We start from the raw sequence: 15462 nt of genomic DNA, 5'->3' as shown, positions 1-15462 counted from the left end.
AAGCAAAGCTGATTTGAGGTCAAGTTTTCCTAGTCAGGCATCTTTGTGATTCTTCACTATCACATTATTTATTGACAACACATCTGCCATGAAGCATGCCAGTTCTGCAAGCTTCTCATAGGCACAGGTTCCACTTCTTCAGTCATGCTATTGAAATCCAAAATAGTTAATAAATGCCTCCTAGTTCTCAGTGATTCTAGAAATGCTACCCTTCAACCCTAATTTACATTCATGTATAGTTTAAGTAGGTTGTTATAGATTAGTTAGGTTTTAACAGATTATGTTAGAAGTATTCAGAGATACAAAAACACAATAAGTCGCAAAGACTAATAAACTAATTTACACAATGACAACAACAATTCCCAAACAAAACAAAAGCAGTTACATAAAGGAAAAATAAGGGAGAGACTATAAGGACAAGGGAATTTTAGGTTACCTAGGTGTGCAGACTTGCTATTTGCACATGTCTTGGTTGCAACATGGATTTTATTCTGTCCTTTAACCATAATCATGAAGAAATATGAATGAAAGCAGGAAGCGCAGACAGATTGGTAGAATATTTATAGTTGTAAAGATTTCTGCAATGTTCTTGGTGTGCACTTACAACGCTTTGCTTGTTCTCCTAAAGAATATTGCAGAAAGCACTGAGCACTGTTTCAGTGAACAGTGAACAGCTTGCCCAGAGAGGCTGTGGAGTCTCCTTTGCTGGAAAAGTTATTGAACAATGACAATATTTATAGTGGAGGGATATCAAGTTATTTCTTTTGGTATTTCTTTACTGATGTGAAGTATTAGGGAAATTCTCTTTATTCAGTTTCTCAAATGTCTCATTTTCAGTGTACGATAAGGTGGTATAAATGCTTTTCCCAAAATAAATCACAGTATAACTTTCCTCTTCCTATTTTTTCCCATCGTATGTTCCATGGTTTTATCCCTCTTTCCCCCCACCCCCAAAAGAAAACCCTACTGTAAATAGGTTATGACATGAGCCAATAATTTTAATATATTCCAGTGATGGAAAGAATTATACTTCCTTTGATATAAAAATAAAATGAACAGCAATACTTCTGACAGTGATCAAGTTAAAAGTATCACGTTAATTAGACATCAGAAAAATGCATAGTTTTATGTTATCTTCTCCATCCCCATGCCATTATGGTAGTGTTTCTTAAAGTATATATTAAATGATAAATTCTGTTTAGCTTTAAGCAACTTTAAGAGTGGATCTTCTACTCCTTCTCTTCCAGGATGACAGCACAGTACAAGAAATCACATAAGACCTAATTCTGCTAGTTTTACCTTAGACAGTCATCTAATCCCCCATAATCCCATGGAAATTAGTTTAAGGATTTCCAGAGGAAAGCGTTACTCAGAATGAAAAATCTCTCCCATAGAAACAAGTTATGATTAAAACAAGTTACGATTACTGTTTTGAACTTTGTAAACTATTTGTTGCTTCTAATGTATACTCTTAGTTCAGAACTTACTAGGGGGCGGTAAGAGGGGAGAATGAGGGTTTATTAGCCTTGAATGTTTACAGATCCTACATAATTTTCACTTGAGCAAATTGTAGGCAGTCAAGGTTACGTAGTAATTTCTGTTATAAACCATTGTTCATAACAGCTTTTATCTTTGCCAGACCTTTCACTTCTTTAACTGAGGTTTATTTTTTCTGTGTGTGAAAATTTCAAGGAAGAAGGAAAGACCACCTCAGTCTTTTCCAAGAGAGTGAAAATAATTGAGATTAATCTCCCCTCATTTATTCCTTAAATAGGTCTTTGAAGACTATCTGCAATTTGGAGCAGCTCGTGTGTTGATTATCAGAAGATGCTGTTTGTCAACAATCCAGATCAGACTTACTTAAAATCTTAAACCCTTAAAGCCTGTTAAGTCCTTAAGAATGCATTTACACGTTAGCTGGAGTTTTCTAGTGGCTTGTTGCTAAAGCATATGTAGACACAAGACTAACTGTCCACATATGACACGATCAAAGATGAACAGAAATACTTTTTATATATTTTAGCTTAGTGGAATACTTGTTGAATTAGAAGCAGGACACTGAAACAGGACAGGAGATTAGAAAATTATATTCACATTTCACCCTTTTATTACTCATCAAGATCTCATTTTCTCTCATTTTAAGAGGCAGGCAAGTAGCAGTCTCCCGTTTTGTAGATTGTCAGAGATGGCAGAAAGTAATTTCTGGCAAAATAGGAATAGAACTCTATTTCTAATGCAGTAGAGATAATGTCATTTATATAGCCATACTGCTTTTAAAATGAAGATGCCAGTTCAGGAACTTCTATAGTAGTTTCTATTGATTATATTCTTTTCTAGAGCCAAATTAACCTCATTTCCAAAATTATTCTGTTTTCTAGCAAATAGTTTTGTAATCTATGAACAAGATATATGGTTTTTAGTGTCATATCAACACAAAGATAGAAAAACTTATTAATGATACCAATTGCTCCTCTAGCAATTGTTTACGTGGTTCATTGCTGTCTTCAGTTGGCATAGTTCTACTTGGCAAAATATCTTTTGTATATTAATAAAAATACACTTATATAACATTAAAGTGGTAAAGATTCAGAAAATAAAACTGTCAACATTGCTGAATGAAGATAATTCTGCTGCATTGCATCATACTTGTTATGTACTACAACACCGATAATGCCAAAATAACATTTCTCATATGATATGACATCATTGAACAAATTATAGAATCATTACTTAGTTCCACAGATTTCAGTGAGAACTGCTAATGATGTAATAAGGAGTGAAGAAAGGAGGCTTAAAAAGAAAAGAAATAAAAAAGGAAAAGCCATTCATTTCTTGAAGTTTATTTCTCTCTTTTTCTGATCCTGTGAAGTCCGTTGTGCTTCTTGAAGGAAATAAACATCTTAACGGTTCATTTGATTCAACTGACATTTTGGTTCCAAGAGCCTTACACCTTATTTTCTTCTCTGAGGCCTGAGTCCTTACTTTTAATTTTCCTCAAGACAGTATACAATCAGTTTGGATATGGGTGACAACGTAAAAGCAAGGACCCGCTAAACTAGTGACCTACCGTGTTTCTGGGGAGTAGTAGTATCAGATTTGTTGAAGCAAATACGTAGTCAAACCTTGGTGCTGTCTCACCTGGTGAGGACAGAAAGGGTCCCTCACAGAGTTTTGTTGCTTTCTTAGTCTCCATCTGCTGCTGATACTTGGGAATCTCAGTTTTCATTTGAAGCAAGGGGGAGGGGAAATAAAGCTTCAAATGGTTGTGAGGAAAACCTAGAAAAATCTATCCCTTAAATATTAAAAATAGAAGATAGCTAATAAAGGAAATATTATTTAATTCAAATTTCAAGATTTTTGAATGCTTGTCTGATAATTCTATCAATTAAATTGTTCATTAATAGTGGACTTCAGCCAGTAATAGGATAAGCTGTCCCTGGTGCTCTAAGGATAAAAGAAATATTTAAACTAAACTGCTTCTACTTTCACATGTAAAGAGTGCCTAGGAGCAAACAAGCTGCAAAGATGTAGTTATTAACTACTTTCTGATCCAGTTATTTGCTCTAAAACATATTTTACATAAAAAAGACATTAAAAGAATTTAATTTGACTTTGCAAAGTCAAGCACCTGGAAATAATAGATTTTAAGTTATATGTGAACCTTAGTTTTTTTCCTAGTGCTTGCATGACCTTGAATAGGCCGGGCCCCTGTGGAAGCGCTCATAAAATGGTAACTTACTACACTGTACCGCATAGCTCTTATAACACAGTATATTGTTAGTGTATTATCTTAACATTTATAGTTTCAGGAAAAAAAGTAATCATTTCCTATGTATAGTGCAGGTAGCCCCTTGCCCTCTACACAACAGTAGTTTTCACATATATGACACCAGCATAGCATCTACCATTTGAGTATCAGAACCAAGTGAATTTCTTAGCCGTAAGAAAGAAGGTGGCCGTAAGAAAGTTTATCTGCTCTGGGATTTAGAGGAGTTCCAGCTTCCCCAAATCGAGATATTAGGCCCATTGCTGTTCATGGGGAAGGTAAATTCTGGCCCTGTATAAAGTCACTGATTCCTACGACATCTGGGAAGAACATGCTTTTCCTTTTGCACCTTGCTATCCTCCCTCTAGGTTTCTACTGTATGAGTAGAGACTGCTACCGTTGCTATACTGGAAAAACAAACTGAACTCCAAAATCTTAATATATTTTGCTGTTTTCTGGTAAACAGGTAGCTTTTTCTAGTGGAACAAGGGTCAGGAAAATAAAGCAGCAATTTATTGTTTACATCTTAGCTTAGAAGCTAAAGATAACATCAAAGAGGAAAAGGCACCTCTGGAACCGAAGATGCTCTTCATGCAAAACATGGAAGACATTTACAGCAGAGATGTGAGATTTTCTTGAAAAGAAAAAAGTCGTAAAAGTCTTCTGCAGTGAGAAGTGTTTGCCATTTTAAATAGAAGGCTTACTGCTGTTTTCCTGAGCCACACAGCAGCAAACTGAGGGAAAAAATGCTGTGATGTTCTTATTCATTTTTTACTTTCTTCCGGAAAGAAATGGCAAAATAAGATCCATCATTAGAAAGAGTGAAAAAGAAAGAAGAAGAAAAAAGGCTGTACCTCCATATAGTTTTAACTAAGAAATAGAGAAACATCTTTTATTCTTATTTCTGCGGGTGATACATGTGAAAACATTTATGCCTTTGGTTTCTCTTAGAATGCTTCTTAGACATAAAACTCCTAATTTATATGAACAATGATATTTTTAGATTATTTATTCACTGACTTTTACTGTGATTAACTATGTTGAATTTATACCTTGGAAAGTAGGATAGTTGACACTATATGTCTTAGGTACCTTAATTAAGAGCCTAGTTTTCTTATAATGTAGATGATGCTTTCAGATGATTGCAGCTGTGGCTTTTCATTAATTTCTTCTGGTGACTGTGTCATTTTGTGAATCCCCATCCTCCCTCAGCTGTTTGTTCCTGCGCCCGTGTCAGTTCTGTGATAGCATGGGCCTTTTTATGGCAGTGTGGAGATCTCGATTTGCAAACTGATTTCACTGGTATGAGAACCCTGCAAAAAATGAATTTTCTGTACAGTCACATCCAGGTGAACACAGGGGATTCCACTCAAGTAAATAGATGGGCACAGGCGTAGAACTATTTAAACAGGCACTGAATGTAAATCTACTTCCCTGGAGCATCTGGGATGCTTTTAGAGACTTCTGAACTCCTAGGATTGTAAAGTTAGAATGTGCCAATATCCTGTTAAGAGTTTGTAATTGGCACTTATTTATGGTATACTTCATTGGTCTTTTTCATGTCACTTCTATAAGTTCAGCAGTCTATTAACTTTTTACATCCACAGAAAGTTTGAAATACTTGCATTTTTGTTAGCTCCCAATAGGACATATTGCATAAAACTTCTTTCCTTTCAGAAATTTAAAAAATGTTAATTTTCTTCTTACATTGAGATCAACATTTTGTTCAGTGTTGCATACAATCTTTAACGCCCCTAAACAATTTTTTGTTACTTGTTTAGAAAATATTAATTTATAAAATCTCTAGTTCAAAAAAACTATTTTCCACCATATTTCAGATTTATTACATGAATTTTTATCATGAATTTTTCAATTAATTCATCTTAATTGTAGAAAATTTGGTACACTAATTCTTATCTTCTCATTAGCTGTCGACATTAAAATTCTTAAAGTGTCTGGTGTTTAGTTTATTCTCCGTGATAATGGTTAGATGTGAAGATACCTTTTTTGTAAGTATGTTTTACTGAATAGTGTATTAAATTGTCTTGCCTAGGTGTAATTCATATGTATGAAGAATATTTAAAACTGTAATGCTTGTGATTTTTGATGGTACATCTATATCGATGCAACCAGCATAATAAATATAATTATCTCTGAGCTATAAATGTTTCTTACCTCTGTGCTCTAATCTTATGGTTAGTAAATACAAAAAAAAGCATAACTGTTCAATGATTATTTTAAGGATCTCAGAAATTCATTTAAACTATAAGGTGCTACGAGAAAGGGTAGTAAGGCATATCGTAACATACTCATTCAGGTTTCAATTACTTTACTGTTATTAAGAAAAACTATATTGTAAAAAGAAGCAAAAATAATAAGGAAAATATTACTGTATATACTGGAAAAAAAAATTGAAATGAGTGATTCAGAATGTTAGATGGCATTAACAGTTTATATTTATCACTATTACCTGTTAGAAATAGGATAGAATATTTCTCAAGCCAAACACCACTACAGCAATTGTTTCAGTTTATGAAATGTTGTTGCATTCTGTATAAACAGCTATATGCAGATGATATCATTGAAAATCTAGTCCAACTGTTATAAATATCCAATTCAAATACATATACTTATAACTATTATATGATACGGTACTGAGATGCCTTTTTGTAACTTTCAGAATCTAGAGAACGTGAGATCAGTGTGTTTAATACACTGAAAATATAAATGTACAGCCACAGATAGGGAAACAGGTAAAGGGAAGGAAATGAAATGTCTTATTACTATAATACATGCATCTTTTTCTGCATCTTAAAAAAAAAAAACTATTAAAAGGGTAATAAAAGAACTCCAAGAGTTTCATGATTGTAGCCTCTAATTTGCAGTTGATCCGGTATAATTGAACTTTCATTCAAAAAATAGCTCCTGATGAAAAGGATTTAAGCTTTGAAATGGTATATTCCGCTCTTGAGCTTCTTTGGCTGTGTAAAACTGTACCTTTCAAAAATAATCTTCTCTTGATGCAGCAAAGTAATAAAAGCAAATAAAAGTATGACTAGTTCTGTTTATGAAGGTATATGGCAATCCCTATTTTTTTAAATTAACAAAACTTGCTATAAGGCTCATCTATAAATAAAAACTTAATTCCAAGAAAAGATGAACATCTGAGCAGAAATAAAATGTGGAACAGTTTAGATTTATAAAATCTGATAAAGTATTATCTGTATTGAAAATGTAGAAATGGGAACTATCTCCCTTCCTTCCTTCTTGATTCATATACATTTATATGTTCCTGAATAAGTGATGAGCATATATCTTGCAATAACTGCTCAAGTATTAATAAGCTAGATATGCTGTGCAAGTTGAAATTAGAAGAATTTATTTTCCATCACATTGACTCTTTTTATACATTTCAGTTAAATTAATAAAGTGTGTTAGCCCTGGAATACTGGAAAATAGAAATCAGATAAGCAAAAGCTAAGGTAGAAAAAATTGCTGCTGAGATTAAATGCTGCATAAATCTTGGCACGTGTTTCTGTCCACCTCCGCAATGGTGATGATTTTGTCTACAGAATACACAAAACTCACATACCTACTCGTGCAAATGCCGACATTAAATGGTATGCTTGTTAGTATGATTTCATAGCGTATTCAGCTTCAGTTCTGCAGGTTGACTTCACTTGTTCAACGGATGACAATGGCTATTTCGGCACAGTAGAGTGGTGTAGAGCAATAAGATAGGCCAGTGAAATTTAAGGATTACAACCTATTTTTAAAGTTTAGATATATCCCTTGCAGGTTTTAGTAAAAATGCACCACCATTAATGTTTCTTCTTGGAAAAACAATGAAAATCAGTGACCCTCATGCTTCCAGGAGATTTACAGAAGTACTTAAATTGATTTATCATGGCTTAATCAAAAAAAAAAAGAAAGTTTTAGTTGTGATTTAGTTTTGATTAAACCACATATAGGCCCACATAAACCATTGCATATTAAAAATTTATATTTAGTAGGCAAGAAGTGACTTGCCTTCAGGTGTGGAAAAGATAGTTCAATATTTTGGTAAATTAGCAACACTAGATGAACTTTTGATATTCTAATTGTTTGGAACTTAGATGCTCTTGCACAAATTTGTGTGATCTAGGTATGAAATTAGTATATACATCTACTCTGTAATGTGATATTATCATATATTCTAGCTATTTATATATTATACTACTTTTTCCTTAATTTCTATCTGAAAGCGCGTAAGTGATTTTTTGAGTGGAAAGATCTAAAGAGAATCTCCTGTCTTGCAAGCCAGGAAGTTGACCTGGTTCGTTTTTGTCTGAATGGAATGATGAGTTAAGCTCTTAACTTCTGTGCAGTTTGAGCTCATTTTAGAGCCATCTACTTTCAAAGAAGGCACAAATCATTGGGACTGTTGACAATTGCTGGCAATCTTCCTATATGTTTTCAAGGTCCTCCTTTCCTCTCCTCCCATAGGACAGACAATTTATCTTGCAAGTGATCTATCTGTCTGGGGGAAAAATCCTGGAACATCTTAGAAGAAAGAACAATGGGTTATACTCCCTAAACACACATACAAACTCTAAAATGATATGTGTTCAGGTATATCAATATTGCTAAAACAGGGCTGGGAAGCAAGCTGTAAGGCCCATAGGCCATGTGAGCAGTTGATATATGGGCAAGACTGGCAAGACTGGCTGAGAGATCAGCTTCGTCTTACCTACCGGCTTCATCCTACCCAGTTGTCCAATCCTACGTCGGCAGGCTTTGCACCTTGAAACTTCCCTATAAGTGTGCATGCATATCGTACTTCTTGCTATGAAAAAGCTATGCCAATAGGCTTCAACACAGTCCTCCAATTTTTTCTATCAAGTGAGAGAAAGTAATAATGGTGTGATAAATCTAATGGGGACATATAGGACAGTAAGGATCAAGCAGTGTGGACATGGCCTGATTGTGTTCTTTGATCTGAGTGCTAGAAAATGAATCACGTCCCTGTTTCATTTAGCAATTTAAACACAGCCAGTAAGACGGGTACAGTTTTGCCGTACCTCACATTGAAGGTAGCCCAGCTAGGTGGGTGGGCAGAAGTGACCTCAGTTGACTTGGGAGACAGCACAAGCAGATGAAATAATTAAGGAAGCATGCTGAAGAACTAAGAACTATTGTTTTTTTTTAGGAGAAAAAGAGCATAGTATGGAAACATGAAACATTACAAAAATGTTAGGAGGAAAAATGGCAGTGAAAAAAATAGATAAAAATGAATGCCAATACACTTACTTTAATGGCTAAAAGTTAAAAACAACTCATCCTGTGATTTTTTTTTCAATATAAGTCTATTACAAAATTCCTTCACATGAATTTCTTTATAGCTGTCACAGGTCTGGTTTACAGCATTTTGAAAGTAAATTCAACTTGTCATGTTCATCTACTAGAACAATAACACTGGGGCATGGATTTACCCATACATTCTTAAGTTATTAATGTTAGCATTTTATACCCAGCATCATCTTTTAGCTTGCATTTTATCTAAGTCAGTTTGTTCATTATTTCATACTATTTTTAATAGGGATCTTTATTTCTTTAGTATCTGAAATGATGACTGGGAGCACTTGCACTTGACAGAAAAAGGGCAAACAATAATGCAGGTAAAATTCATGGACTGCAATAAGGAAAGGAGACTTATTTTTTGTTTTACAGCAGAATTAATCTCATCTGTAACAGAAGAGGTTGAAGTGGTTCGTGTTCTTTTGAACGAGTCACAATTAAGTGGTTTCTACACCGTTCAACCTGCCTTCCTTAAATAAGACCTCCCTTTAAAATCCACTGTCGATTAAGCTTCACAATGTCTGACTACCATATTAAAGTTTGGGCAGGTGATTCCCAAAGTCATGTGTCCAGCATGTGTCTGATGACAGAGGAACACGGGCTGTTGTATTTTCCTTTTCAATGTTAAGGAGCCATCAGCCCATATCACTCACAGGGTTACCAGATACAAACAGCAAATTGTCTGGTCTGACCCCTCCAGAATCTTCATCTAAACTGTCCAAGTAGTTTTTATCACACAAGATTAATAGTGTAATTAAAATTTTATATGAAACTTAACTTCATATTATAATTAACAATAGCAACATTGGAAAAATGAAGATGTAGACAGAGAAATGATTTCTGGCTGAGCTGTGCCTTGTGCCCACTGTGTACCTATTGCACATTTCTTGATAAAATGGTGGGTAATCTTGTCATGTTAGTATATGTGACACATTCCAGGTGTTCTGAGGATGCTCTTCATAGTTATACAAACATAACCTAAAACTTGCTTTAGAATAAGCTACAAATATGCAAGTAACTGCCACAGAAGCTCTAATGCAACTAGAATCTGCAAACACATCCATGCTCTACTGGTCAGTATATACCAGCATTCCTCAGCTTTACCTCATTAATTCTGCTACAGAATCATTAATTCCTGGGACCTGGTTTAGACAGCTACATAAGAATAGTTTGTGCTCCAGTAATACCTATTTCTGTCCAGGAACTATAAAGGGGACTGTCTCAGAACTGTCTTCATTGAGCAAATACAACCAAATTTGCTCAGGTGAAGCGTGTTGAAAGTGATGACATCAAAAATGGGACTGCTCTTCCACCCATTTTTAATTAGAATAGATAAATAATAATAGATCCAATTTTAATCTCTGCCTTTATCATGTGTTTTCTACAAAAATCTGCAGTCCACCTTTCTCTTATTTCCACTTGAGAGTCTTTTGGTACCTAAAGTTTCTAGAGTAAGTAGGAAGATGGAGTTGTATTATTTAAAAGAATGTTGTTTATTGATGCTGTTTGCACCATGTCGTCCAGATGTATAGCTCCTTCAGAGTGGATGTGTCCATATATGTGTATGTATCAGCAATAGATGTTTTTTCTCTTTACATTGGGAAAAATATTACCCGCATTTCTGTTGGACGTTTTCCAGCTGAGATATTGGGGGAAAAGAAAACTTGGAAAGAGGCTGAATATATGATAGCAGTAGCCCCACTCCCTTTTCTTCACCACTGAAAAATTTAAGGAAGATATAAAATCCAGAATATTAATAAGTGATAAGTATATTATGAGCAAATCTGGATGAATCTGAACGAAATGAAAAAATAAGATGAACAAATAATAGGTAATGCTGAATATGAAGCTTATTTTAACAAACAAGAGTAGCCTGTGAGTTTTAAAAGACAATAAGCAATCCAATACTAAAAAAAGTATGATTAGAACGATCTCTGTTAAATCCTAAAAAAAATATTTTAAATCACGGCTAGATGATTAATGAAAGGTCTACAGCAGAGACTTTACCAGTTATTTAATGAATGGTAAATGAATGATAATATAACTGAATGTATCTCTGAAAGTCAACAACTGTGTGAGATTCCTAATGAATCCACACAGGTTACTGCTGACCATTATGTACAGCACGTTGCTGCCTGTTCATTAAAGAAGGAAGTCACCCAAAGTTGATAAGATACAATATATTTTGGGCAGGAAAAACTTTTGTTGAAATACCTTTGGGAAAGACAAAACGGCGTATTTTTCAATACAGAACTATAAACCTGATGACCAGCTTCAAGCCGGACTTTGAAAGGTACTGAAATTATGCCAAGCAGGATACACGTATGGTTTCAAGATCTGCTTGGGGAATATCTGACTGTTAGCTGGACAGTTAAAACAAGATGGAACCTCTGACTAAATAAAACTCACTATCTAAGAAAATCATAATTTAATGTCTCTAAGTTAATGCCTGTAATAGTTATCTACATTTTAAGTTAATCACACTCAACCCTCTTTATAATCTGTAGGCATAAATAAGCAATTTCAGAGAATGATTCATCTGACCTATGTAAAATCTTAAGAGAAAGATAGAACTTTAGACTGTAAAGTGGAAATACACAGGTTCCAAAATTCTTTTCATCATCTCCTATATATACTATATGTGATATAGGACAAATTAATTGATTAACCTCAGTTTGTCTCCTACAAAATATAGTGTGTAACACTATCTATCTACGATCATTTAATGTTTTTGCAAAGTACAGTGTGTATTATAATTTACCACTTAATGTTTTAGAAAAATATAAGCTTATTTTTCAGATTACTTGTTAAAATACCACTGTTTATTATAATCTTGAATTTATATTATATTGAATAATATTTATACTAATTTCTGTTCACCTTGCTTTATTAGCACCTTTGTATGGGCCTTGTAGAAAATATTTAGCCTACAAAATTATTCAGCTGTGATACCATTTATTTTTCATTCAGCTATAATGTTGGTGTCTGTGATCTGAATAACGGAAGAGTTTATGATTAAAATAAACAGTCATATCATCACCTCCCATTTCCCACAGTGTTCGTTACAAAGTCGCTTTTCCAAATGTGCAATTCCACAAACTGTCCTAGATGAGTTAAAAACTAACAGATGCTCTATCTTTCAGATTTTGTGATTTACTATTATTATTAACTGGTAGCTTTAGATAAAAATATTAGGTTTCCCAACTTAGCTACTCCTCTCAAAGTTAGCCTGTTATTATGCTTTTCCTTATAGTAATGCAAATATTAATGATATATTCTGAAATTTTGTATATAGCTGCCTGAGAAAACCAGTGAGGGAAGAGGAAGCTTCCTGTGATGAATATTCAAGGTTAACCAATTAATTAAAAAGGAAATGTTATGGCTGATGTTCTTTGATTGTTGCTGTATTATATTCAGTGTTGCAGAAAAGCTCCTGAAGACGTTGGCTATAAAAGTTAATATGTTATTGAACATCCACATTCTATCACTTAATGAACTGTTAAAACCCAAGGAACTGGTACAGATAGAATGGAAACTAACCACTGAGCATTACGGCATTGCCTGCCCTTCTGCAGTTTCAGATAAAACCAATATCAGCCTCAGATTCAGAGAAGATCATATCTAGTCCCTTGATTCTCTGTGCTTCTGAAATCCACAGCTATGATTAAAGGCTGCTCTGTTTTGGAATTGTGTGGCAGCTGAATGGTTCTCTTTTGTAAATGTTGTCTTTAACTTGAAGAGTTTGAAAGAAGTCATTGCAGATGCCACAATTTTTATGGTAACACCAAAATAAAGTGAAATGTAATTTAATTTCTGAATAAGTATTAATCTCATTGTTAGCTAGAACACGTCTAAGAAACACTTTAAAAAAAAGAGTACCCCTGAGGTCAAACACCCTTATAAATTCCTCATTTGAGTAAGCTATAGTTTACTCAAAACATAATTCTTAGAAAATAAACATTTATTTGAATTGAGAACTATTTCAGAACTAAAAAGGATGTAATTATAGTTTTCTTTCTACTAAGCTAAATTATTTCTACGTTGTCTTTTACCTCAGTGGGAGATAGCTTGTTTAATATTTGAAATTATATATGCATTAAAACATTATAACTATTTTAAGAAAACATTTATGAATGACTTTTGATTTTGAAGAATAAATTTTCCTTATTTTGATGAAAGCTAGGTGTAACTGATATTTTTCCAATGGCTGCTAATTGAAAATAGTTTATACCCATAAAAATGTTTTTACTGTATTTGAATGTTTCAAGGTGAATCAGTAGGTATTCTATTTTCTGAAAGAAAAAGCAGCAAAAATGATGGAACAAGTTTGTTTTCCTTCAATAAAGCCAAAAAGTTCAGATCAATACTTTGTATAGACATGAATTTTTTGCATCATGCAATCAGCAATACAGGCTTTCATAGCCATTTTACTAACATGAACCATTTAGCTGGATTTTTTTTTTAATTGTATTTGATAGGTACTACTGATGCACAGGATGTTGTGTATTCCGACTGTATGTTTGCATGGAATATGCTAGAATGATACTTTTAAATATTAACTAGTTGTTCAAACATATTGTATATCAAAGCACATCTGGCCTGTGGCAAAATGTGAAAACAAATAGCACATCAGCTGTTAAGATAGGATGATAGGGTCACATAAATCAGCTTGCTCCTATCTCCACTGTGGGAGTTTCATCAGTCTCTCACTTGTTAAGACATAATTTGCATTTTAGGAGATATAACGTATGCTGAGATACCAAAATTTTCTCAACAAACAGCTGTTATTTGAGCGGTGGAGTAAAACTTCGGGACTGGAATGTCAGAAGCCTTCTTATTGTTATCCTCAGGGGGCTTAAACCCACATTCCCTCAAGAGTCTGACAGCACTCAAGCTACACACTACAGAGGTGTGTGGCGTTTTTCTGTTAAAGTCATGCCATTGCCCAGCCAACAGTGATAGGCAGAGGCGGCCAAAGTGTAACCTAGAAATAGAAGGCCTAATAGTTCACCTGGATAAAGTAGATGATCCTATCGGAGAATAGGATTTTGTCCTGTTCCCTGGACAACTTCTCTGTCTTAGTCATCAAATAACAAATAAAAGCAAATGTAGACACCTGCATTGTAGATCTTAGTATCTGATCACATCCTCTTAATCTGAAAAGTTAGGTGAAGCTGAAGGATGACACTCTTGGAGTCTAGACTACTGAATTTTGCACAAACTCATTTCCAGTTTAAGACCATAGTGCTTTTTAGGTCCTTTAGAGCCAAACCAATTTCCATAATCCTCTAACTTCCTTAGGTCTTGAATAAGGTTCAATTATTATTGAGGTAAAATAAATTTTGATTAAAGTCAATGGAGATCAAGAGCTTAGTAGACCCAGCAGCTTGGAGTAGGCTTTACCTCTAAAACTAAGACACTAATGCAGCAGCAAATAAGCTACTATTAACTACAAATAAGCAGATTTTGAGGCTTTTCTGGTAGGTACTAGATAAATTTTGAAGCTCATTCTTGCTTGTTATCTTTTCTAAAAAAAATTGAATGTGGTCAGTGAGCAAGTAGTAAGTTTGTGGAGTTATCCTTGGGGCAGCAACCTCCCAATAGGCATCTTTTTATTTTCTAAAGGGGTTTCTCAGACCTTCTACCATCATACACCTGAATCTACGGCTGGCATTAGAAGAAAAGTAGTATACTTGGCAGCAGGGAACAGGCTGTTCACAACTGAGCAATTTATATGGTCTGGATGCCATTCATATGAGGAACTGTAAAACAACCCCCCCCACCACCCAGGTATAGGCAATGGGCCCCACATAGGTTGCACACTGCTAATTTACTCATTTAGTATTTCACTAACTTCTTCTTTGGGTCTGCCTTTCTGCAAAGACTGATTTTTTTTCCCTTAAGTCTATAACCTCTTATCTCTTCCCATTCCTTAAAGGTACTGCAGTGGGTAGTGAAAAATAGTAGCTCAATGTGTGTAAAATGATTTGACAAAGGCAATGTGTTTTGGCAAGGTACAAAATCATGATAAAAATACTTATTCTGATAATCACTTAAAAGATGTTTGAAACAATAGCAATTTGTCAGTTCAGTGAAATCTTTGAGAATTGATCATGACAGATGATTTAGTCACTCAGTAGCCCAGCAGTTTTATTAACTATATATACTTTGTGCCACTTCTGGGGGGCATATGCTTACAAGCAGAGAGGGTAATATTCAGACTGGCAAATTACTATTAGAGTAGTATAATAATTCCTATTTGAGAAAGGTTATTTTTGATTATTAAAAATCCGAAGGCATTGCAATACAGACAAGTATAAAAGCTACTTATGATGTTGGCACTACTGGGAACTGGTTTA

General features: G+C 34.3%; 1 protein-coding gene across 8 annotated transcripts in view; it reads left to right on the top strand.

Annotated features, from left to right (window-relative positions):
- Positions 1 to 15462, top strand: part of GPC5 (glypican 5) — a 742566-nt gene that overhangs the window by 470199 nt on the left and 256905 nt on the right. For 2 of the 8 annotated variants that reach the window (XM_068929147.1, XM_068929133.1), the window contains one exon: positions 1775 to 3497. The exons of 5 other annotated variants lie outside the window; for them this stretch is intronic. In XM_068929147.1, the coding sequence (XP_068785248.1) occupies positions 1775 to 1864 (90 nt within the window). In that variant the 3' untranslated portion in view covers positions 1865 to 3497. Of the gene's footprint in view, positions 1 to 1774; positions 3498 to 4232; positions 4701 to 15462 lie in introns of those variants that run through there. One more of the 8 variants, XM_068929128.1, reaches the window with a different exon arrangement.

The sequence above is a fragment of the Struthio camelus genome, chromosome 1, assembly GCF_040807025.1.
Source record: "Struthio camelus isolate bStrCam1 chromosome 1, bStrCam1.hap1, whole genome shotgun sequence".
NCBI lineage: Eukaryota > Metazoa > Chordata > Aves > Struthioniformes > Struthionidae > Struthio > Struthio camelus.
This window is presented reverse-complemented; position numbering and strand designations above follow the sequence as displayed.